The following is a 26,369-nucleotide window of genomic DNA, read 5'->3' as shown; positions in this document are numbered from 1 at the left end:
GCTTCATAAATATACGGTTTGTTTACTAAAGAGCTGTTCTTGTGACACTTGTAGGTGGAATGAGTACATGCTTGGAGAGCAGAGTGGCTGCAGCTAGGGTTTCACATGGGTTTGTTTGAAGGTTTGAAGAAAGCCTATGTGTGTACAAGCATTCCCACTCTGGGAGGCAGCATGGCCCTGAATACCATTTGTTCAGCATCGCACATGGGGAGAGTTGCACTCAGGTCCTGCTTGCGGGTTCCCCATAGGCATCTGCTTGGCCCCAGTGAGAAAAAGATGCTGGACTAGATGAGTCTTTGGTCTGGTTCTGCAGGGGTCTTCTGATGTTCTTAAGCGGACGCACAGAAACCTCTCAGCAACATCAGGAAACTTGGATCAGCCCTCAGCTATTAAATACACTTTTACTTTATTGCCAACAGGTATCACGCCCGCAAGGCAATCTCTAACAATGATAATGGTTAGACCTTGCATCTCCTGGCACAAGGAGATAACAACTCCCAATCAATTCAGTGAATATATTGCTATGTTCTGAACTTACCAATTTTGCTGTTGCATCTGCTGGCTCATAACACGCTGCCCAGGCTGATTCATATATGCATCAAGCTTGCTAATACTTTTATTTACAGACCCTGCTCTTACTACGGAATTATGCAGTTTTAAGTGCACTTGATAAGAGAGCCACGTTTAAAACAGTTAAGTCTCCTCTGCTCCATACAGCAACAGAGATAAATGGCAGGTTCAAAGGTAGCTAGCTGTTACCTGTTGTCATTCAACTGCTGTTGACTATGATAAATAGAAGAAGAAATGAACGAGTAAGACCTGCAGTAAAATGTTGCAGTGCTGAGTACTCCTGCTCAGATTTCCAAACAGGATACTCCATTTTCCATTCCATCATCCGACCACCAGTGTTTTGCACTGGAGAAGGCTGTGTACCTTTGGCACCCAAACAGTTTTCCAGCTTTCCATTTCTTTGCCATGCACTGGATATGCTTTTGGGATTAGGCTGTTATAGACACTGACTGGTCCTGATAGCTCCACTTTGAAATATGCAATGGATAGCTTAATGCTGGAGCACAAACATGGCACGCAAAATGTCCCAGGTTCATTGCTTGTTTGGTTTGATTATGTCTACTGTACTCTGCTTTACAAATCAATTTCCAAAAGCAGCTTCCATCAAAAACCAAAATATAACAATAAAATACTGCATAGAAATAAAAAAAGACGTACAGCTGTACTAAATTCCAGCAACCCCTGCCCCTGCCCCTGGAATAAAAATATATTCGAACACCATATAAAATTGGGAAGAAAGAGAAAGTCTGTCAGCTTCCCATGGAGAGAATTCTATAACTTGTGAAAGCCTAAATAGTGTTTTGTTTATATTGGAGAGGCTGATGCTGTGAGTGTATCTTACATATTGATTAATTGCCACAGATTATGTGGGGGGGATTAAAAGCAGGAGGACAACACAGAAAGTGCAGAAATGCTAACAGTAAATTTGCCTGGATTCTCTATAAAAGGCAGAGATGCTCCCACTTGTTCATTCTCCACAGTAACGTATCTTCCTAGCCTTGGCTTTACAGCCCAAGGATAAGATCAGCATTAGGGCTCCTGTGGTTTTCTCATAATATGTGGCTCTGCCCTTCAACAACCTAGGAACAAATTTTGCAGATCTAAAATATTCCTGGACCTAGTTTCAAACTTATGCAGCAAGAGCCTTATTCAGTAAAAACTGCCATTTAGTTCTAGCAGACGCATATGTTAATTGCTTAATTGGTTATTAAGAGAGATTTAAACACATTCTGGGACAGCGGTTAATAAGCTTCTGATTTTCTAAGTCTAATTCACATGAGATTTTGTGACATGCAATGGGTCGTGCAAAGAGTCTTCATGTGGAGCATGTAACCTCACAGTTAGCGATGTTCAAGTTTCAGAAGGGAAAGAAGGGGGAGTAAGAGTCAACAAGAGCTACTTTTACTAGCATTCAAAGTTAAATTATTATTATTATTATTATTATTATTATTATTAATCTGAAAGCCTTTGTTGTGACTATCTTCTATTTTCTGATACAAATTACTGGTAAATCACTGTTGGATGGATATGGGATATGGGGGGGGGGAGCACACCAATTTTTGAAAAGTTGTTAGTGTAGGCATATTTGCCTCAGTTTCCCTTATATCTCCCTCCACCTCCTGTTCCCTGCCATAACTGTCTGTTTTCACCCACTTAGGCTTGTACCTTCCTTGTAGAACGGATCTGGTCTCATGACCCCAGACTTGAGCAATAGCCAAAGCACAGAGACTAAGGAGGACAAGCCCGTCAAATGTGTGGCTGCAATACTGCCAGCTGAAGGCCATGTCGAGGTTCTTGATACCAAACCTGTAGGGTTGTGGTAGAGCATCTGCTTTGGGTGCTGAAGGTACCAAGTCCCTGGCATCTTCAGGCAGGGCTGGGTCCTCCAGATGTTGTGGGACTCCAAGTCCAATCATCCCCGGCCAGCATAGCCAATTATTAGAGGCACATCTGGGCATCCACAGGTTTCCCACTTGACCACTTTGATCTGCAGAACAGGCATTTTATAAGTGTCAAATAATGCTTGCTGTGCAAGCACCTGATATTTTAGTGCGGCAGTTCCTATTCTCTGGAATACACTGCCTAATGATATTAGGCAGGTAACTTCATTGTACACTACTTTTTAAATGGCTGCTAAAAACTTGCCTACCCAGATGCGTAAAGTGGTACCTCAGGTTACATACGCTTCAGGTTACATACGCTTCAGGTTACAGACTCCACTAACCCAGGAATATTACCTTGGGTTAAGAACTTTGCTTCAGGATGAGAACAGAAATCATGCTCTGGCAGCATGGCAGCAGCAGGAGGCCCCATTAGCTAAAGTGGTGCTTCAGGTTAAGAACAGTTTCAGGTTAAGAACAGACCTCCGGAACGAATTAAGTATTTAACCCAAGGTACCACTGTACTTTAATTCTGTACATTTGTGTTTTTATTTAAAACTGTTAATTTTATCTACCGTATATACTCGAGTATAAGCTGACCCAATTATAAGCTGAGGCACCTAATTTTACCACAAAAAACTGGGAAAACTTATTGACTCGAGTATAAGCCAGTTCAGCACACCAGAGGCTGGTGGCAGCGGCAAAGGAGAAAGAACAAGCAGCCCAAAGGGGCTGCTTTTGGGCTGCTTGTTCCTCTACTGCCTCTGCCGACAGCAGTAAAGGAGGAGGAGGAGGAGGAAGGAGCAGCCCGAAAGGACCCTCACTCGAATATAAGCCGAGGGGGGCTTTTCCAGCATAAAAAATGTGCAGAAAAAGTCAGCTTATACTCGAGTATATACGGTATGTTTTGATTATTTTAATCTACTGTTTTTAAAACCTGTTTTTATTGCTATTTTTAAAATGGATATTTCATATGCCTCTCTTGATATGAACATAATACTCAGACCCTTAGATTTTATTTTATCTGTGGAATGCTCTTCTCCAGCTGGCACCATTGCTGGCATTGCTCCAGTGCTAGGAAACGGCTTACACTTCCCCCCAAGGCTTTTGATACACTAAGGCAGCGGTTCCCAAAGTTGGTGGTGCTGTGGTGGTGCTACCCAGGCAGGCGCTGAGAGGTAACCGGGCAGCACGAGGTGCTGGAGGTGCCAATGACTATCAAACTTTGAAAAGCTGGTATCCCTGGATCGAGTTCATCAGTTTAATTGAATCAATTAAACTACATCGTTTTAATTGGATTTTGAATATGTGCAAATGTTACTGTTTATGTTATATTCCTTAGTGGGTTGTGCAAATTGCTATTCTGAATAATGCTTTTCATAGAGTAGGCTAAGGGGTGCTGGGGGAGGGAGTTGTTACTGGTCTACTCCCAAAGCATCCTGTGGCTGTTACGGGTTTGTTTTGTTCCACTGTTGTGGTATAATGTATATTTATTTGTTTTAAACGTGTTGCAGGTAACTTGGAGACCTTTTTGCAACAAGCAACTAACACGTCTAATAACAACAACAATTAATAATACAATTTTATGTAAACCACTATGTGGTATACTATATTAATCTTGCCAAATAACAGTATGATTATAGCAGAAGTAGTAATCTATTACATATCGAAGCAGTGGAGACAAGACATGCAAACTTCCCAAGCTAAGGAGAAGCCGATGGCGATTTGGGAGGGATTTCCTCTCCTCTAAACTAGGTGATCCTAAACCCCGCAACTTCGGGGCGCGCGGACTAGCCTTTGCAGAGAAAGTGTGAAGCTCAGCAGAAAAGTAAAGAAAGTCCTGCGGATTAATACTCAGCCGTTTAGAAACCACATGGTCACCCTTTAGCCACTAGCAGTCGGCTGGGGGCGGACTTCACCCTTTTACCCCCGTAAATATAAATAACCAGAAAAATCGGCGGGTCCCCCCTTCCTTCTCCAAAGCCTTAGATGGGAAAGGAAGGCTGCAAATCGCACCGTCAGTAGCGCCGGCTGGGACGATGGCAGCACCTGTAGGGGTGATGGAAGCGATTTTTGCCAGAAATAAAGAGGAGCACCCGGAGCCCCTCCGAGCAGAAGTGCAGGGTAAGTGCAACAGGCAGCTAGCCAACTGCGAAGGAACTCAGATTTTTTTTTTTGGGGGGTGTTCCTGCCTTTCTCCAGAGAAGACTTCTTTTTCCTCGACGTGTTTACTCAGAGGCAGGTCTGCCTGAGCTGAATGGGGTCCACTTCGTAGTAAACAAATATCGGGTTGCAGTTTAGGGATCGCAGATAAATTATTTCTCTCCCCACTTCCTGTTTATGAGCATTTCCTATATCACCATCTGGGAGGGAATGTGGCTTCACTGCCCTTGGACTTGAGCCTCAAAGTCCGGTTGAGGCGGACAAGTGGCGTAACACTTGCCCAAATACATTTAAACGTCCAAAACAGCTGGGGGCAGGTTGATTTCCTCGGAGCTAAATAGGGGGAGGGGAGTCGTACTTTCACTTTTCCCTGGTGGTGGTTTAACGTCGTCTTCTTCCTCCCCCTCGCCTCTCTGAGCTTTCATCTGCCTAGTCAGCAAATTGGCCATTTCCTCAATGCTTGCACCGAGAGATTGCTACACACACCCCCGGCTCCATTTTTCTTACAGTTTTATTTATCTAAGGCATTTATATACCTAAGCAATGTACATGAAATAAACCACACAAAATAAAAATTCATCACCTTAAAATTCCCGCTGGGATAACTAAGGACGTTTTAGGCATGTGCGGAAGTTTAGCGAGGAGATTGAAGCGAAAAATCTCTCCTTCCTTACATTTTGTTTACTTACTTCTTTATTCCCCCCCCCCCCAAAAAAAAACCCACTCAGCTCCTCCAAGAAGTTCAGGGCAGCATACATGATTATTCACCCATCCACCTGTGATCCTTGTCTAACAATAAACCTGAGAGATAGATGAGGCTGAAATATAAGAATTCTGGGAACTGTACTTTGTTAAAGATGCTAGTAATGGTTGCATTGTGATAAGAGAATCATAGATTATTTGAGGAAGTAATGTGCTTTCAATGTGATTTAAAGTGTGCTGTGTGTGTGCTGTGTACACACAGAGAGAGGGGGGGGCTGGCTGGGGGACTCAAGTACAGTACACCCAGTGAGATATTCATGGCTGAGTTGGAGATGTAAACCTCATTCCCATCATGGTTTGCCAACTACTACACTGCACTGGCTTACACAACCAACAACACACACTAGACAACAGGTATAGGGAACTTGTGGCTGTTCAGATATTTTTTGGACTACAACTCCAACCAGCCTCAGGCAACCTGGCAGATAGTTAGGAATGATGGGAGGTGCATTCCATCAACGTCTAATGGGTGAATGTTTCCCCAACCCTGCATTAGAATAATATGTAGTATAGATTTGTTGCTCTCTCTTTTAGCAAACTCAGGTGGTAAGCACTAACAGGTTTGTAACCAAACTGGGTTCACAGAGAAGCAACCTCAGAGGAAACTACAGTTTTGCAGAAGTACCAAAAAATACCCCCAAAACCCTCTCCTTCCAGCAAAAGAATAAATCATGTTCAATATCCACATAAAAATTGACTGTTGTGGGGAGCACACAAAATGAAGGTGGGGATGGAATGGAGAGGCCCTGTGGCCATGGTTGGCTGGCACCCTAAAGCGGAGCACTACTTTTAAGAGGTGAGATTGTGCTGCAACCTTTCGTTGTGGCTTGCAGGCTTGGAAATTTAAAAGTCTGTTCCCAATATTCTGCCAGATTCTAGCATGATCTCAGAGGAAGTCTAAGCAGATGTTGAGGCAACGTTATATCGATAAGGCAAGACTTGATTCTCAGTAGCTTGATTTGCCAGAAGTCGATTTTCTAAACCTAAACAAATGATTCAGGTGTGTGGAGAAAGTTGTACCCAGCCATTGGGCCATTACTGCGCTGTGGGCAAAGTCTTGTTTCAACATTGCACATGAACAGGAATCTCATAGCATGGGTGCACAGCAGGTGAACCCACTGAGATGTCCGGGATTCCTTATGATGCACAAAGCATTCCTCCACCTGTATCCTACCCATCATAATGACAGACACTTTGCTACTTTAGTAAATAAAATCTCATTGTTCTAAAGAAAGGCTTTCTCCTATTTTTCCTACAAAACTGCAACCAACAACTAATGAGGGAATACAAAATATTCTTCATTGCATTAGCATACCAGATCCAAAAATAGCTTCAAAGCCAGACAAGTTCAAGACCCATCAGCACTGTGAAAGATTCAGGTTTAAAAGATTTGGTTGACTTCCACTGTGCATTGCCATTTTGATTTTTTTTTTAAAAAAAATAATAATCTAAATTATTACAAATCAAACCAAATTAAATTAGTTTAATACAAGTTCTTAAAATCCAAATTACAGAGGAACCAACCACAAATCATGCTGGAGACATGAAAGTATTAGCTCCCCCACCAACCCCTGCCACACATACCGTAGCACTAATCCACATCAGGGACTCTCACAAGAATAAAGCTAAGTTTGACATTTCAAACCTGAGACACCAACATATCCTGCAGTCTGGACTTCCTTCCTTCCCTATAAATGCCTTGTGCATGTGGCTAAAATCCCCATATAAAAACGGAAGAACAGCATCTTCTCTGCCTGCCTGCCTCCCGCCTCCCTGTTTGGTGTGTGTGTGCGTTTGCGCGTCTTTCACTGTCAATCATCATGTAATGCAGATAAGCACGTTAGATAAACCTAGCTCTTTCATAAGGCATTTATACTGGATTAGATCAAGCCATTTTATAAGAAATATGTTGCTCTTGTAAGAGGGTAGCTTGATTTGGGTTAAATATTAGGGCAAACATATCTTGGCACAAAGGATAGTTAAGTAAGAGAAAAGTTGCCTCAAGTTATAAAAGGAATAATAATTAGGGGAACACACAAGTTATGAGATTGACATCATTGGAAATGTTTGCGACTCAGACAGGATAAGTAAGCCTATGTAGTATTGCTGAGGGCTGCAGGGAGTTGTAGTCTGAACCATCTGCAGGGCACCAGCCTGCTGAAGGCTGGCTGAGAGCGAGCCAAGAAGAGGCAAGCTCCCTTGGATCATTTTCCTTCTTTACTTGTTCCTTTGAACAGCCAAGTTCCCTTCATTTTCAAAAGCACTTCGCAATGTGGCATGAGGAAGAGGGTTGTCGAAGGAGGGGAATTATCTAAAGCTCCCTTGAGTTTCACTGGCCTAGTTTCAGAGCCTTTGGATACTGGTTTCCTTTTTCTGGCATGACCAATGGCTTGAAGATATTGCTGTCATAAATTCTGCCATGGTCAGTGCGTCGTAAGTCTAGCACTGGCATTATTACTGTGACTTGGCTCATCTGGGATTTGCATCGGCATGAGTGCCTTTGTGAAGTGTGTTGACATCCACTTCTACAGATACACACAGAACTAAATGATAGGTAGATTTAAATGGACAGTGTGATTGTTATTGTTTACAATAAGAGAGAATTCCCCATTTGCCACTCAAGTGAAGATTGTAAGGATGTAGAGGAGCACTCCTGGTGGCAGCTAAATCTACAGAGGTAGTCTCTGTTTCACATACAGAAGGTTCAAGATTTAATCCCATGTAGGGCTGGGAATGTCCTTCATCCAAAACCCTGGAGAGTTAATATAGACATTACTAAGCTTGGGCCAAGGTTCTGACTCAGCATATGGCAGCTTCTTATGTTCCTATCTAGCCCAGTATCCAGTTTCTCATGGTGGCCAATTCTGTGTAAGGGATGGTCCACCACCACTGCCTCTAAACATGTAAAGTCCATAGAGCCGCACTTTAACTTTTCATGGTCGGAATTTGGGGGAAAGTGTGGCTTATATTAGGCCAATACAGTAACAAGTAGGACCTACAACAGACATTTCAGGATTCCAGCCACTTCATTCTCTTCCCCCTGGTTTTTCATTTCTGCCCCCTGCCTTGCAGCCACCAGTCAGTATTCTGTGGCGGCTGAGTTCTCATTGGTCTGCTTTAGATAGTTCCTCCGCCCCGCTCCCCCACTTGGGGTTATTTCTCAAGATTTATTTGCTACACTTGCAAAACTCTGGCTTCTCCAACTCTGCTGATAACACCCTCTTGCGTATGGGTGGTGCCATTATGGCTATATAAACAATGGCACTCACAACCAAAACATCAGAAATAGAAGAGATTATAGGCCTACCCTCTAAAAATCCGTGTAATCCATGATAATTGCTCAGCCAAACTGCTTTATTCCCCAGACTGCAGCTGGATGAGAGAGGTTCAAGGGTTAAGCCTCCCTTTTGGTGATCTTCCACTTCAGACTGTGTTGCCAGTAGCTAAATGGTTGGGGAGGGGTGTCTAAACATACTTACAGAAGTACTTGCAGTTTGTAGGTCCATCCTAACAGTTGGGAGAAACAGAAGTTTGAGTAGTATGGGGTTTTTGAATGGTTTCTTTATTGGGATGGTGCCACCCTACTGACTTGATACACCTTTTTTGCCTAATGCATCCGATACCTGTGTCTGGTAGCATCCTTCCATTTCTAAGATCACCAAACAACCTCCATCCTGTCACTTTTGACATGTTGCAAAATTGATCTCAGCCTGCCATATTAATTTGGCAGGAGTGAGGGCTGGGCAATTGGGGGTCATTCAACAGAAATACTTCTGGGGTTCCATTGAGGCAGAAACAAATATCCTACTGCAAAAAGTCCCTTTCTTTTCCAGGTGAGATCCCAAGCTGGATGGAGGGGATCCTTCTCCGTAACGGTCCAGGCATGCATACAATCGGGGAAAGTAAATACAATCACTGGTTTGACGGCATGGCTTTGTTGCACAGTTTTACAATTAAAAATGGTAAGCTTGTTTGTATTGCATATCTATTAGTAGTAGTAATAAAAACCTATCTGTCCACCCAGGCTTTCCCTGGGTTCCTGTTGCCTTTGGTAACTGTTGTTTACTAAAATCTATTTTTCTTATTAAATTTTGTGTGTGTTTTGATGTGAAGCTGTCTTGGTATTTTCTGGCATAAGTTTAAGGCATAGCTATCTTGGTATTTTCTGGGTTGGCGGGAGCAGTACAAAAATCCATTTTATAATTATTATAATAATAATTGTTGTTGTTTAATTAGTATTATTATTTAATGGAGGGCACCCTATTGACTATCTCTGGTTTCATGTATCACCTTCTGTATCTATTCAAAGTCCGTTTTGGTATCTTCAACTAAAACGATGCCACAGATCTTATCGTCAGAGGCATCCTGAGATGCCATACAGGTAAAATTGAATAACTCATTGTCAAATGCCTACAAGGTTGTGCCCAGCCTTCTCTTTTCTGCAGGTTTAAAATATTCAGTTTTGCGAAATGTTGGTCTGACATAGAGAAGGGCTTTGTCCAATATATAACTTACGGGTTTATGAACATGTGCCTTTAAAGAAGGAAGGCCAACTTCCATTCTGAAGAATGTCTCAGGTGTACAATGTGGGACTACAACTAGTGTACACCATAACTTATTTTTGGTTACACTGAATTCCTCTCTACTAGAGTTATCCCTAGTAGAGGGACACGGGTGGCACTGTGGGTTAAACCACAGAGCCTAGGACTTGCCGATCAGAAGGTCGGCGGTTCGAATCCCTGTGACAGGGTGAGCTCCCGTTGCTCGGTCCCTGCTCCTGCCAACCTAGCAGTTCAAAAGCATGTCAAAGTGCAAGTAGATAAATAGGTACCGCTCCAGTGGGAAGGTAAACGGCGTTTCCGTGTGCTGCTCTGGTTTGCCAGAAGCAGCTTAGTCATGCTGGTCACATGACCTGGAAGCTGTACGCCGACTCCCTCGGCCAATAAAGTGAGATGAGCGCCGCAACCCCAGAGTCGGTCACGACTGGACCCAATGGTCAGGGGTCCCTTTACCTTTACTAGGGTTATCCCAGATTTCTGCACAATATCACAAAATACAAGTTCAGCAACAAAAACATTTAATGCCAGTTTTAACAAAACATAGCCTGCTGTACAATACAGTATCTTTGTTATCCCTAATAAATAGGCAGAGTGCCACTGAGTGATTTTGCAAAAACGGAGTCCAATCAGATGTTGGATAGAGCCCCCTTCTTCCCCGCCACCGGCTAATAGACAAACTGAAGAGGAACATAGGAAACTGCCTTCTATTGAATCATACCTTTGGTCCATCTACCTCAGTATTGTCTGCACTGACAGACAAGGGCTTTCCAGGATTCTAGGCAGGAGACAGACCTGGAGATGTTGGGGATTAAACCTGGGACATTGCATGCAAAGCTTATACGAGGCTTCCTCCACCTCGGCCCTCCAAATGTTTTTGGCCTACAACTCCCATGATCCCTAGCTAGCAGGACCAGTGGTCAGGGATGATGGGAATTGTAGTCTCAAAACATCTGGAGGGCCGAGGATGAGGAAGCCTGGGCTTATACTCTGTCACTGAGCCCTTCTGCACACAAATGTGCAATGCAGCTGATTGGAGAGTGAGTGCTCAAAAGGCAGATTTTACCTCCAGTTACCACAGGATGGAGACACACCACAGGAGATGAGCAGCAAGGTGTCTTATGCCACAATAAATGCATTAGTCATTTGTGATGCCAGAGACATGCCATAATTAATGTGCTAAAGCTTTTGTGGGCAACAGGTCATGGCTATCTCTGTCAAGCTCCACATGGATGTTTCCCAGAGGCATTGGCTAGCCACTGTTGGACAGTGAATGCTAGTTTAGGGGAGAAGCTGAGATCTAATCCAAAGAAAAAGCTTCTCAACTTCAGATCCAGTGATGGCAATTTCCCTTTCTTTGTTGTTGTTTAGTCGTTTAGTTGTGTCCGACTCTTCGTGACCCCATGGACCAGAGCACGCCAGGCACTCCCTTTCTTTAGCATACATTATAAATATCTAGCACTGTTTGGGCTCATGACCTAGATCCTGTTTCCTTACACCCTGGTGCAGTTTAAAGGAGGAACTGCAACCCAGTGGAAGAACAGCTTGTTTGGGTGCAGAAGGTCCCAGATTTGATCCCTGGCATCTTCAGATATTTGCTCAGGTGGCAAGTGATGGGCAAGACCTCTTCCTGAGACCCTAGAGAGATGCTACCAGCCATCAGTTGGGGGTTGAAAGGAGTTATAGTCCAAAACACCTGAAAGTCTCCATGTTGGCAAAGTCTGGCCTATGGAATTGCCTGCTAGGCTAGAGAACAAATAATCTGACCTGGAATAAGACAGCTTCCGAACTGTACATGTGATGGTGGGAAAGTACTTAGTGACTTTCACTTCTGCGTGATAAAGGGGAAGTACTCCGCATATGTTAAGAGGCACAGCATTTTCTCTGCTCTTGCCTTTTAGGTTGAAAGTCAGTGAATTATTTTAAACAGGGATGTGGAACCTTTGACCTTCCAGATGTTGTGGGACCCCTGTCCCATCAGCCCGGCCAGCATGGCCAAGGGGTGATGGGAGGGGCATGAATTTCCCACTCTTGTACAGTTCTTCAGCTGTTTGGGACTATACTGCCCATCATCCCTGACCTTGGGCCATGCTGGAATTGTAGTCCAAAACATCCGGAGGGCATCAGGTGGGAGAAGATGGTTAAAGTCATTTTCCCCGAGCTTCTGAACCCAGTTGCTGAGGTCTTAACTCTGCTCCATGATCAGGGACCAGGGAAGCAGGTCTGCGCTGGTGATTTCTTTCCTTCCTGCTTCAAGCCATGAAGTAGAAGCCTCTTTATGGAGGCTGGGTGTAGCACCAGGGAATGCCAGGCTGCCCATAAAAAAATCTGTAAGATTCATCTTTATGGTGATGCACACAAGATCTGATGGGTTTCCCAAAGGTAAAAGGGCAACTTGCTACATTAGCCTAGTTTTCACTGACTTAAAGTCTGCCCTTCTGCAGTTTTTTTTTTTTTAGCTTCTGAAGCCAAGCATGAAAGTAGGCCACTTGTGAAACAGGTTTCACTCTTCAGCCTATTCATTATATAGTAATGAATGACCCCAATACGGGGAGTAGCAGCAGCCAAAACAAAGTGACCTTGGCTTGATCAGGAGCAAATAGTTCACATGATCCTTTTCTCTGCCTTCCCAATTACTTCTGGTCTGAACTTTGCCACAATTCTGAACATGTGAAAAGTAACCACTCTGCGCTTTCTGTTTAACACAGCACAAGCTTGAAGAGGTTGTATGTTTCCAGGACAGCAGATGCTGTGTTTTGGGGATTTCACTGTTATCATATTCTTATTCTGGTGTTTTCTTTAGTTTGTAAACGTGTTTCCACAATTTGCATTTTTACAACACAGCCAATGAAGTAGTGAAGTTTGATTTTTCTAATCAGGGTCATTGGCAGGCCCAGCCGATCGGGAATTGTTATGGGTTTTCTTCCTTGTTCTGAAACAAATGCCTTTGTGTGCCTTGATTATAAAAGCTTCTAACCTTTTCTAGACCCAGTACCTTCTTACACAACCTGGATAGCTCAGTCGGTTAGAGTAGACCGCTCCCCTTCCCCGGGGGGCGGTGTTGCAGGCAGGCCACACGCTCTCCCCATGTACAGTGGGGGACGTGGTGATGAGTCCTGGCTGCATCACGCCCCCCAACCGACCAATCCAGCTGACCAGGGGGCGTGGCTTGCATTATTTAAACAGCCGCGCGGCCAGAGGGTTCTCCCTTCTTACCTCCTCTTTCGTCGGATCTCTACCGCTGCTCCCGTTCTGCTTGCCTTAGCTTCCTGCTTCACTGTGTAAACAAGCAGTAGTTTTCTTTGCTTTTGCCTCTTTTGGGTGCTGAAGCAGCCGGTTGCCTTCGCTTGCAACTTGCGGTTAGGCATTGGTAAAACCTGGTTTACCTGTTCCTCCCCTTTAAGAGTATTCCGTTAAAGGGATCTGGGGGGGGGTGGATCTTGTCTGAAGCCTGGGTATGGGCTAGGGCCATGCCACGACCCCATCAGGGACCCTGGGGGAGCTCTCAGTTGATGTACATCAACAGGGCTCCCCCTACTAGTGGTTGACCCTTACTAGACTACCTGCATGGCAGGGAGGAGTCAGATATAGTCGGTTCAATTCCAATGCCTAAGCCAATACCACTCATATTCTTTAACCAATAAAGTTGTGGCCTTAATTATCCCATTTACCTGAAATACTGGTGGCCGTGTGTTTTATTATTCAACAAATGGAGGAGGGCTCGGGGCCTTGACATGCAATGGTGCTGATGCTAAGGTTGCAGGCTCAATCTCCATATGGGACATTTGCATATTCCTGTAATTGCAGGAGGTCGGACTAGATGATTCTCAGGGTCCCTTCCATCTCTACAATTCTATGATTCTAACCCTTGTCCTACATCGTGAGATTTGTATTTTTCATGGCAAGTATTTGGGATAGCCTATGTGATGCCTTCCAGATGTTGTTGGACTGCAATTCCTATTGGCCCCACTGGCTGGGGCTGATGGGAGTTGGAGTCCAACAACATCTGACTCACCTTTAAGTGTGAAGTTCATTGAATCTCTCCCCTACCTCTAGCTCAAGCGCTGTTTGCAGGCTTCCCATAGGCCCCTGGTTGGCCACTGTGAGAACAGGATGCTGAATTAGACGGCCCTTTGGCCTGACCCAACAGGGTTCTTCTCCTGTCCTTAATAAGAAGTCCCAAAATCATGGTTAGAACTATGTCTGCTGAGGTCAAACTAAGGTGTGCCTTTTATACAAAAGTATCAAATTCAGTTTGCATAATGAGTGGGAAATTGGAACCATATTAATCAATCCATGTGTGGTTTACATGTGCATATAAAGCTTTTTCTTTTCTTTTCTTATCAGGTGAAGTTTTCTATCGAAGTAAATACCTCCGCAGCGACACATACAATTGCAATATTGAGGCAAACAGAATCGTGGTGTCAGAATTTGGAACGATGGCTTATCCAGATCCATGTAAAAATATATTTGCCAAGTAAGCAATTCTTTCTATACACAATGTGATGCTCTTCCCTGCTTCCCTTTGAGGCCTAGCTCCTCAGTGCCCCTTCTCTCAGCTCCTTCAGAAGGAACCAGGGTTGCCCTCTACCCACCCTCTTGTCACCATCCCCATTACCTTGCATGAGTGGGAGGGCAACCATCTGCAGCACAGAGCCTCCTGTACTCAGGGAAACGCCCCATGCAATATAGAACCCTGATTTTCTAGGCTCATAGGAAGATAAGAAGCTGCCTTACTGAAACAGACCATTGGTCCCTCTAGGTCAGTATTATCTACACTGAGTGGTCACAGCTCTTCAGGGTTTTAGGCAAAGAGTCTTTCCCAGGCCTACCTGGAGATGGCGGGGATGGATCCTGGGACCTTCTTCATTGCAAAGCAGATGCCCTGCCACTGAGCTACAGCAAGCTGCAGATGGTCAACTTCACAACTCATGGAAGTTGACACTAGCCTGGTTTGCAGCTAATGCTAAACTATGGTTTATTAAACTATTGCTTAACATTATGTAAAACTGTTGTTTATTAATGATGTTTACCATTAACCATGGCTTAGCATTACATGTGAACCAGGCCACTGTCATGGCACAGAGTTGGCACACTTGTCCCTACTCTCCCTATTCTACTTACTTATGAATATAATGCCTCCTTACAAAGTGCTGCTTTTCATATATACACAGACACCTGCTCCTTCAGTTGACAGTGAACCACAATGAACCATTATGGGCTATTAACTTCTAGCTATAGGTTTAATGAAGGAAATTGTTGTCCAGCCACCTTAAAAATACCTACGTGAGAACAGGATTCCTCTCCCAACTTCATTGACTCAGAGGTCTCCACCTCCCTCTGCATACATAGGCAAATGCAGGAATTTGTTTAGTCCAATTAACATAACCATATCACCTGCAAACCCAACACTGGCATAAATCGGAGGGTATGTATGTATGGAATTTTGCCCAGGTCACAATGATTAAATTGTAATGCAAGCTCTGCATACCTGCCAGATACAAATACTATTTGCTACCAATCAGCTGAGTCTACACCTCCCCTCTCTACTATTCCACTTGTGCTGATCAGAGGGAAACAGTTCAACAACAAGGGAAAGGGGGCCTAGGAGGGGAGGCAGATGAAGGAGAGGAAGTAGGCGTGGGAAGTGGCTGTGAGTTAGAGGGGGAGGCCCTTTGGGTCACATAGAACCCTTGAGCCAGAAGTTCCTGACCCCTCCCCTATCTTTGATTACAATTACATGTGACATATAAAGTAGAGTGGGGAATGTATGGCCCTTCAGATGATTTTGGAATCCAACTCCCATCGGCTCTAGCCATCATGGCAATGGCCAAGGATGGGAGTTGTAGTTCAAAGCACCTGGAAAGCCAGAGGCTCCTCATCCTTGATTCCAAGCGTCACTACTTAAGCTGGGAAATGTGTGTTTATGTTTCAGCATCACAAAGATACCTGGGTGCTTTCCAAAATGCATTTTGCTGATGTTAGTAGAGGAATGTGACATCCTAGCTACCCAACACTCCATTATTCAGAATTTCAAAAATTTAGTAGATACTAGCAACATGGCAGACAGGACACATAAGAGTATCTACCAAATGCCGTTCTTAGCTCAACACACCTGGTGCCTGGTGTCAGGCTAAGCCCTCTCTGTTTACCCAGGCCTTTGGTTAATTGATGTTGCTTCCTATGGTGGTGCTCCTTGGTCCTTCGATTAGCATCTTATGTAGATTACATTGCCAGTGTTTCTTGTTTTTTCTGGCCTTATTTTGCTTCTGTGTGTTGTATTTTTACTTTATCAAGTCGATTTGAGACTTTTTAGTGTAAAACTTGTCCGATAAATAAAATATATGACATTTAATCCACCAATAGGCCGAATTCACAAACACGCCATCCCTTGAGTGGTGCCTTGCATGTGTGAATGACCCATTACAGGTGTCTTCCCCCAACCTGGTGTCTTCAAGATGATTTGGACAAACAACTGCACCATCCCTGACCATTGGCCTTGGTGGCTTGGGCTGATGGGAATCATAGTCCAAAACATCTGAGCAGCACCAGGCTGGAGCCATAGGTAGAATTTAGTTGCTGCCTGAAGTACCATCCTATTGAATGTGATGTATTTACAAGTTCAGCTGCAGGTTAACACACATCCGGGACGGATACTAGCGAGGGGAGGAGGCGCATTGTACGCCCCGACACTCCCCACTGTGGCGGGCGCTATACTGGCTGTGACGTCGCATGGGGGCAGTGCGTGCGTTAGTCACGCACCGTCCCAACGTCACCTTCCCGCCCGCCCGCCCGCTACATGGTAAGGGGCATGTACGCTGGTCACTGCATTGAAAGGGGGCATGTACGCTGGTCACTGTTTTGAAGGGGAGTGAAGAACACACACACACAAAAAGGTAACTTGTTAATTTAACGTTTATTTCTATGAGGAGGAGTAATTCTGAGGGGTCAAACAAAGAAATAATAAAAAGTGACAAAAAAACTTATTTTTATAATGACGAGTTTTGCGGCTCCCAGTTTTTTTTTCTTCGGAAACTGGTCCAAGTGGCTCTTTTTGTCTTAAAGGTTGCAGACCCCTTGTCTAACCAAATAATGTGCATGCATATGTACCACACAAGTTTTTCACATTTTCTTGGCATTTAGAGATGTATCCTGGGGAAGCTGATAGGAAAGATTATCACTGTGATGCAATTTCCCCTCCCTCCCCTTGACCACAGGGCGTTCTGTTATTTATCCCACACAATACCTGAGTTCACAGACAACTGTCTCATCAACATAATGAGAAATGGTGACGATTACTACGCTACAAGTGAGGTTAATTTCATTAGGAAAATCAATCCTCGGACTCTGGAAACCTTGGAGAAGGTAAGCATTGGTGTCTTACGAGTAGACCTCATAAGGCAAAAGGCCAGAAAATGAGAGCAATGGTAAAAATGCTCCTCAAATGATAAACCACTTTGCTGCAAGGAATGATTTGACAGATACAGAGGGTATAGTTGTAAACCTAATTCCAAAGGAACTTGTGTAGGAAACCCCACTGTGCTGGGCCACATCTGCACTATTGTACCACAATCATGGCCTCCCCCAAAGAATCCTGGGAACTGTAGTTTGTTAAGGCTGCTGATAGTTGTTAGGAGAACCCTATTCCCTTCACAAAGCTATAGTTTTCAGAATTCCCTAGGAAGAGGGATCAATTGTTAAACCAATCTGAGAACAGGCAAAAGAAAGGAAGCGGGTGTCTCTCAACACAAGCTCCTTCCAGAACCAAGCTCCCAAGTCCTTTCACACAAAAATCCACTTCAGGCTTTATTCCAAGCATGCCTTTTCATCAGCCTAAATTAGGAGGGGAAAATACTTTTTAGCTGTTGCTGTTGTTAGACAAATTGAGAGTTTGAAACCCTTGCAAATCACCCAGACATCTACCTTCTGCCCATCCCTGCTTCCAGTGTACCATTCAGTGCAATCCTATACGTGTTTGCTGAGAAGTAAGGCCAACCACAGTTTCAGTGGGACTTAATTCCCAGGGCTGGATCCTTTCTCAACATTTCTTTATTCATGTCTCATTATAGCACTCTGAAGACAACTAAACCTGGGAGGTGGGGATGCCACCTCCTGGCCAGACCCCTGATCTCTACATATGGATTTTCTCTTCTACACAGAGCCAGGCATCTCCAAACTGTGTGTCCATATGCTCTGTGTACAAGAGCTGTTCATGCATCGATGTCGGGACTGGAGCTAGCAAGCATGATTCAGCTCTGCCACTGAGTCCCGGCATTGATTATCATCATACTTAATTGTCCTCATAAATCTTACAACCTTGGCTAATGCAGATGAATCTGTCAGGTGTAATTAGGTTTAGTGGATCCTATCGCTGTGGGGTGCAGTTGTCTTTTTGCATGAATTATACTTTGGATTAGATAAAGTGAGCCTTCCATATCATCCTATAATTCAGTCATGCAGCCATCAGTGGTCACCGTCAGATGGCTTGTTTATGGAGCATCTTGATTCATTTGTGGGCATGTTTTATGATGCCCCACCTGGCAATTGTTGCCCCACACTTTCCAGTTTTCTATCCCTTTCATTGCTGCAAAAAGTTCATCTTTACAATAGTGAGTTTGTTGCCAGTTTGTGACTGAACCTCATGCATCAAAATAGTGACGGTCTGGACGGAACCCTTGTGGCCCACTGCCATTTTAATCTGTTAAAGTCCCTTTGATTCTAGTACTCTTAAACTTGCAGGATCTGAATGAAGTATAATTCTGAACCAATGCTTTAGTCTGGGGTGGGCAACCTTATCTCTTCTGCATTCCCTTAGGGGCCAAATGTCTAGTGAAGTGTCTGCGGACAGCGCTGGCTCCCGGCCTATAGAGTGAGATGAGCGCACAACCCTAGAGTCTGGCAAGACTGGCCCGTACGGGCAGGGGTACCTTTACCTTTATAGCTAGCATTGGATGGGCCATTCCTTCTCTCTCCCCACCAGTCCCACCTTTCCCCCCATCCTTTCCTCTTGCGTGATATTAAGCTAAAGGCCGCAGGTTAAATACCATTGTTTCAGTCTTTGCTCTTTCTGGTGAATTGCCCAACAGAATCCTTGACAAGGGTAGCCGTAGGTTCAGTGGAGGCTGGTTCTCATTAGGACTGGTAGGACAGAAAGCAAGGAGGCAAACTGTAGGTGGAGCCAAAGCCAACGTTAGCAAGGCTAATATATTTCTCCTGAGTTCTACAAGGGCAACACTGAGGCTAAGGAAGAGGAAGGCAGCAGCCAGTGCCACCCTCTGAACTGTTAGTTAAGTAGGAAGGGAGGCAGGTGGGAGTTGCATGCAGGTAGACGTGAGTCTGGTGGGGGGGCACTGTTCTGTTTGCCCTAATGGACCAGCCTTCCCTGAAAGATACCAGCACTTTCTGGGATGTGAATTATGATCATTAACACATCCCATCATCCTTCTGTCTTCTTTTGCTGTCCTGCGGTAGGTTGACTACACCAAGTACGTGGCCATCAATCTGTCAACATCCCATCCCCATTATGACAGTGCTGGAAATGTTCTCAATATGGGTACCTCCATTGTGGATAAGGGGAAGACAAAATATGTTATCTTTAAGATCCCTTCTTCAGCACCAGGTAAGAGGCACAAGGAGCTGGCATCTCTGAGCTCCTTATTAATGTGAAATAAAGCAGGATTGGGTGGATTTGTACAACACGTTGTGCTTAGAGAACACCAGGGACTCTTCCTCTCCTAACAGAAGTAGCAGCTTGGGGGGGGGGCATTTTAACCAGGATCATAGCAAGGGAACAACCATGCTATATGGGTAGGTGGTCTATGAATAAAAAAATGACCATGTGTGGGTGAGCAGGGTGTGTTTGTGTGTGTAGGGGATGAAGGATGAATTTGCATCTGCATTTTAATGTGCACTTCTCAAACTGAGCCATCCTTAAGAATTCACACTTTATTGAATTTTGCAGTGCAGTTCTGCAGCTGTTATGTGTACAAAAATGCATGTGCTCGATCAAGTGTGCATAAAAATACACACTATTGTGAAAATAGCATACAAAATTGAACTTAAGATTGGGGGGAAATAAGAAACTGAGAGAAACCGAAATTGACGGATTTGTTCCTTCCCTACTAAAGGGTTGTTTTCCTGGCCCCCTCCCCTCCTAAATTCATGCTTGAAAGAAAACTTCTGTAGCTGATAGAAAGCATTATTCAAGTCTCATTATGGCAGGGGGTACGGTTGTAAGGGAAGAACTGGTGTGGCAGTTCTCTGGTTTGCAGAAGAGCTCACATGCCCCAAAATGTTGACAACCCTCGGTGTATGTGTTCTTTTTATTTATTTATTTAGCAAGCGAAAAGAGGAAAAAGAAGTCGTGCCTGAAACACCTGGAAGTCATGTGTTCCATCCCCTCTCGCTCCCTGCTCCACCCAAGCTATTACCACAGCTTCGGCCTTTCGGAAAATTACATCCTCTTTATAGAGCAGCCCTTCAAACTGGATATACTCAAGATGGCAACAGCCTACATTAGAGGGGTGAACTGGGCCTCTTGCCTCGTGTTCCATAAGGATGACAAGGTATAAATATATACCTTTCCCTCACCCCCTCCTTTCTTGCTGAGTAGAGCAGTAGTGAATTTTCTGTAACTGCCTATTAGTTTTATACAGCTCCCTTACTCCATCCAACATATTATTTGTTATTAGCATGGACATTTCTTTTGGAATGCCGCACCTCACATTAAATTGCAGGTGCCAAAGCCCATATTTTCCTGAGAACATGGCTAAGCAACAATTTGCAGGCTGTTTGCTTATGTGAGTTTTCTTGATGTGATGACTCGGAAATCAATAAACCCCTGGAAGTACATTCATACAGTCTTGGCTGTCACCTCTGCAGTATAAGGTGGTCACATATGCATGTTGTCTAACTAACATTTGGAAGTTTATTTCCTTGCATTGGATTCTATTATTTTATTTTAAAAATTATATATCCAGAGCCGGTAACAATATAAAAAGCCCAACACTGACTAAAACAGCCTTTCCTCACCTGATGTTCTTCAGATGTTTTAGACCACAACTTAGGATGCAGAAGAGATTTGATTCCGCTTGCATTTTAATGGGAAGCCAGCTAATTTGCACTCTGCAAACCAATATATGAACTGAAACACAATTAACCTTCAAAATGCACATGTCTATGAATTTTGCAATGCGGTTCTCCAACTCAGTAATGTTTTTTTTAAAATGCATATATTTGCAGGAAAGTGTGCAAGTTAAAATGCACATTTTCATGAAAATAACAAAAAAATAATAGCATAATATACAGTGGTACCTCGGTTTACATACGCTTCAGGTTACAGACTCCGCTAACCCAGAAATAGTACCTCGGGTTAAGAACTTTGCTTCAGGATGAGAACAGAAATCGCGCGGCGGTGGCGTGGCAGCAACAGGAGGCCCCATTAGCTAAAGTGGTGCTTCAGGTTAAGAACGGACCTCCAGAACAAATTAAGTACGTAACCAGAGGTGTATGTTAAGAACTGCATTCAAAAATGTGCATATTACCAGAAAAATCAGATATGCTGATGAGTTTTCATGAGGATTAAAATAAAAATTACAAGCTGCTGAGGACATGCAGAGAAGTGAATTTAAGATTGGAAAAATGAAAAGTTGAGGTAAGCTGAAATGGACACTTTTATCCATCCCTAACTTTAGTTCCAATCAGCCCCAGCCAGGACTTGATGTCATTGGCATTAAAATGTCAGCTTGTATTCCACTCCTCCCTTTAATCTGGCATTATTCTTCATGGGTTAAAACTCTGACTTAGCCATTGAGCTCATTGGATGACCTTGGGCCTGTCACAGTCTGTCAGCCTAGCCTAGCCTACAACGTGAGGACAGAGCAGGGAGGGGAGAACAATATGCGCATCTTCAGCTTCTTGGAGGAAAGATGGAATATAAATGTAATAAATAAATAAATAACTATTGAGATTTATATGCTGCCTTTCAAACAGCAGTCCCAGGTTGGGTTGGAACAGCAGACAACATAAAATAAAATACAATCCATATACAGTTTTTAAAGCAAAGTATCTAAAATGAAAATACAGAATTATTCAGTCTGATTGCGTAATGTAATTTCCATTTTTATGACAGCAGCATTCTTAACCAGAAGTTCTGTTGCCATTTTGTAGACCTGGATCCACCTTATTGACAAAAGGACCAAGAAACCTGTGTCTGCCAAGTTTTACACGGATGCCATGGTCCTCTTTCACCATGTGAATGCTTACGAGGAGGAAGACCATGTGGTTTTCGACATCATCTCCTATAAAGACAATAGCTTGTACCAGATGTTTTATTTAAAAAACCTGGACGGTAACTTTGAAAACAACACCAAACTCAATTCTATACCAACCTGCAAGCGATTTGTGATTCCTCTGCAATATGACAAGGTAATTCTAAACTGTATCTTTTGGTTCTGATTCACATAGCAATGGTGTACACATCATCTACATGCATAAGAACAGAGAGGGCAAGTTTTGTCAAGGCAATGCAATGCAAACTTACATGTTGCAAAATGCAAACTTACATGTTGGATCGTTTGAGTAGGGACATTTCCAGACTATTGCTATTTTGGGATGAGATTCAATCACATGCAGTAAAATTCAGGTTGCAAAATCAAAGTTGTTTTGGAGTTCTTGCACAACAAATTCACATTTTACAATAAGCAAAGTGACGGGAAAATGCATCTTTGCTTGACACATCATCTAACCTCTCTGCAAAGAAATCAGGATGAATGCTCAATAAACAGATTATCTGGAGGCAACCTTAGATAACAGTACTCTTCTAGAATGTCATGTTTCCAGAGGAGCAGTCTTATATAAAACTTTCTGGTGCTCCCTGCAATGTCTTCTGCTGCTTACATGGAAACTCACTATAAGCTGAATTAATGGTAGCACACAAAAGAAAATTCTGATGAGGCCTGGGGCACTGCAGAGAGTAGTGACAAACTTCTCCAGCCAGGCCACACCTCTGAATCAGCTCTCTAGGAGCTGGGCTCCAGGCCATAGCTATTTCTCTTAAAGGGGCAGCATGCCTGATATAGTTGATAATGCTTACATTACACTTCCTCCCCAAATCATTGGTAGTTAAGGCCTGGCAGATCCAGGCCAACCATTAGTCAGAGTGAGGTGACTATCTCAGGCAGCATATGCTGGGAGGCAGTTGGTGGTCCTCAGTTATTCCTCCCTGACCATACCCTTCTGTTGGAGAAGAGAGCTGTGCGTCACAAAGCTTGCCCTCCACCCTGCTTATCTCCCTCCAGGGCAGAGCAGTGCCCGGTTTCTAGTACTGAAATAGGATTCGCTGCTATATGTGGAATGGGTGCATGTGTGAACCATGCTGTCATTTGCCTCAGGCAACAAAATTTATTGGGCCGGCCTTGAGATCTGGGCTCTGTGGGTGAATCATTGAGACAGTATGCATTTCCTTCCACAATCTCCAGCTGACCTGGCTTGTTTTCTGGGTCAGCCAAAAGAAAACATTGTCAGAAGCACGTTGCCTTCTGAATGACCTGGGCACAACCCAGGTAAGCCAAATAATGAAATTAATTCATTGCATTATTTACTTGTACTGCGCAATGTGTTTGTATAATTCTGGCAGCCATGTTTTGGCTGATCTATGCGGAAATCACACATATATCCACACACCCATCAGCCCAACTTGGGAGAATATCTTTTCCCCATGCAGTCTCTCTTGCCTGACTTTCTCTCCCACAAAATCCTAACTCCACTCTTTCCCACTCCCTCCTGCCCCAGGTCCCACTTCCCAGGTCTCAACACCATTAGCACCAAACTAGGAACATACTATCCATGACATTCATAGCTGCATGAACCGTTTTTTAAAAGTGAACTGCAGGTGCAGGGAGGGGTGGATCAGGAAGCGAAGAGAGCACCCCACCATCACTGGAACCGGATCCACTGGGGTTAATGAGACATTGACCTTCTAATTTCAGACTACCCTCAGCCAACCCCTATATGCCTGCCTTCTTACTTGTGCACAGTCCACTTCCTAGCAGCTTACTCTGAGGTGCCCCTTGTAGAATTCAGCAGGGAGGAGGATGGGGACAAAGCTAGACTTAGTTGGCTCTGCCTTTCATTGGCTCTGGCTCCACCTACTGCTGGCTTCCTTCTCTGTTGATCTACCTGTCCCAATGGGCAACAGTCATCACTGAACATCATTGCATGTTCAGAAGCTGACCGGAATGGTAGTTCAACCTTACTCCAACATTAGCAATGGGACAATGTCCGCCACAGTGCTTAAGGGCAGCAGCCTAGTTGAGAAGGTGCAAAATGTGACCCACATTGCTCCATCTCCCAATGGAGGCAGATGGCTGGAAGAAGGGGCCTCTGGAAGGATAGATGGCGTCTGTTGCCACTCAGCATCCACCACCTGAGGCAGCTGCCTTGCCCTGTTTAACAGGGCCGGTCCATTGTGCCACATTTTCTTTCAATGTCACATCCATACCATACATTTAAAGCACATTATTCCTCCCCCCAATCCTGGCAACTGTAGTTTTTTAAAAATGCTGGAAATTGTAGCTACATGAGGGGTAGACTATAGTTCTCAGGTTTCTTTGGGGGAAGCCATGTGCTTTCAATGTTATAGTATGGATGTGACCCTTCTCTACTTTGCTTGAGAATTACATTTTCTGAATGGTCACCTGGCTGCATTGCACACCGCAACTAAATACACCAGAAAACAGATTTATTTTTAAAAACATGAGTTTAAGTGAATGCAATGTGAGGTATGTTCATGAAAAAACTGTCCATTATTTCTAAATTGTTTATTAGATCCCATTTGTATAAGAATGAGGAGAGGGAATAAGATCACATTTTGGTTAATTCTAAGGTAACTTGAAATGTATTTCTTCATGTTTCTGAAGAGTGGGGAGTGGGGCACCGGCATGGGAGTGGCTTGTGCATAACAAATGCACATGTGTCTGTTTAGCTGCATGTATATGTGCTGGGGACCCTCAGTGGGCTGTGGCAACCAAGGGCAGCTGCAACATCTATTACATGTGCCTGTGCATCTGAATAGCAAAGTAAATACCGATGGTGTAATACTGTTGTTGTTTAGTCGTTTAGTCGTGTCCGACTCTTCGTGACCCCATGGACCAGAGCACGCCAGGCACTTCTGTCCTCCACTGCCTCCCGCAGTTTGATCAAACTCATGCTAGTAGCTTCAAGAACACCATCCAACCATCTCATTCTCTGTCGTCCCCTTCTCCTTGTGCCCTCCATCTTTCCCAACATCAGGGTCTTTTCCAGGGAGTCCTCTCTTCTCATGAGGTGGCCAAAGTATTGGAGCCTCAGCTTCACGATCTGTCCTTCCAGTGAGCACTCAGGGCTGATTTCCTTCAGAATGGAGAGGTTTGATCTTCTTGCAGTCCATGGGACTCTCAAGAGTCTCCTCCAGCACCATAATTCAAAAGCATCAATTCTTCGGCGATCAGCCTTCTTTATGGTCCAGCTCTCACTTCCATACATCACTACTGGGAAAACCATGGCTTTTACTATACGGACCTTTGTTGGCAAGGTGATGTCTCTGCTTTTTAAGATGTTGTCTAGGTTTGCCATCGCCTTTCTCCCAAGGAGCAGGCGTCTTTTAATTTCGTGACTGCTGTCACCATCTGCACTGATCATGGAGCCCAAGAAAGTAAAATCTCTCACTGCCTCCATTTCTTCCCCATCTATTTGCCAGGAGGTGATGGGCCCAGTGGCCATGATCTTCGTTTTTTTGATGTTGAGCTTCAGACCATATTTTGCGCTCTCCTCTTTCACCCTCAATAAAAGGTTCTTTAATTCCTCTTCACTTTCTGCCATCAAGGTTGTGTCATCTGCATATCTGAGGTTGTTGATATTTCTTCCGGCAATCTTAATTCCGGCTTGGGATTCATCCAGCCCAGCCTTTCGCATGATGAATTCTGCATATAAGTTAAATAAGCAGGGAGACAATATACAGCCTTGCCGTACCCCTTTCCCAATTTGGAACCAATCAGTTGTTCCATATCCAGTTCTAACTGTAGCTTCTTGTCCCACATAGAGATTTCTCAGGAGACAGATGAGGTGATCAGGCACTCCCATTTCTTTAAGAACTTGCCATAGTTTGCTGTGGTCAACACAGTCAAAGGCTTTTGCATAGTCAATGAAGCAGAAGTAGATGTCTTTCTGGAACTCTCTAGCTTTCTCCATAATCCAGCGCATGTTTGCAATTTGGTCTCTGGTTCCTCTGCCTCTTCTAAATCCAGCCTGCACTTCTGGGAGTTCTCGGTCCACATACTGCTTGAGCCTTCCTTGTAGAATTTTAAGCATAACCTTGCTAGCATGTGAAATGAGTGAAATTGGGCGGTAGTTGGAGCATTCTTTGGCACTGCCTTTCTTTGGGATTGGAATGTAGACTGAT

At 44.0% G+C, this 26,369-nt stretch overlaps 1 protein-coding gene across 1 annotated transcript in view; it reads left to right on the top strand.

The window, feature by feature from the left end:
- The first annotated feature begins 4,369 nt into the window (after positions 1-4,369).
- BCO1 (beta-carotene oxygenase 1) overlaps positions 4,370-26,369 on the top strand; it is a 34,704-nt gene continuing 12,704 nt past the window's right edge. Inside the window, exons 1-7 of the mRNA XM_082232349.1 lie at positions 4,370-4,574; positions 9,209-9,337; positions 14,279-14,408; positions 17,149-17,296; positions 19,403-19,550; positions 20,270-20,496; positions 22,100-22,357. Coding sequence (XP_082088475.1) covers positions 4,490-4,574; positions 9,209-9,337; positions 14,279-14,408; positions 17,149-17,296; positions 19,403-19,550; positions 20,270-20,496; positions 22,100-22,357 — 1,125 coding nt within the window. The 5' untranslated portion in view covers positions 4,370-4,489. The remainder of the gene's footprint in view (positions 4,575-9,208; positions 9,338-14,278; positions 14,409-17,148; positions 17,297-19,402; positions 19,551-20,269; positions 20,497-22,099; positions 22,358-26,369) is intronic.

This window comes from Podarcis vaucheri (genome assembly GCF_965113315.1).
Source record: "Podarcis vaucheri genome assembly, chromosome: 7".
Lineage (NCBI taxonomy): Eukaryota > Metazoa > Chordata > Lepidosauria > Squamata > Lacertidae > Podarcis > Podarcis vaucheri.
The sequence above is the reverse complement of the archived record's forward strand: the minus strand, read 5'-3'. Positions and strand labels throughout refer to the sequence as shown.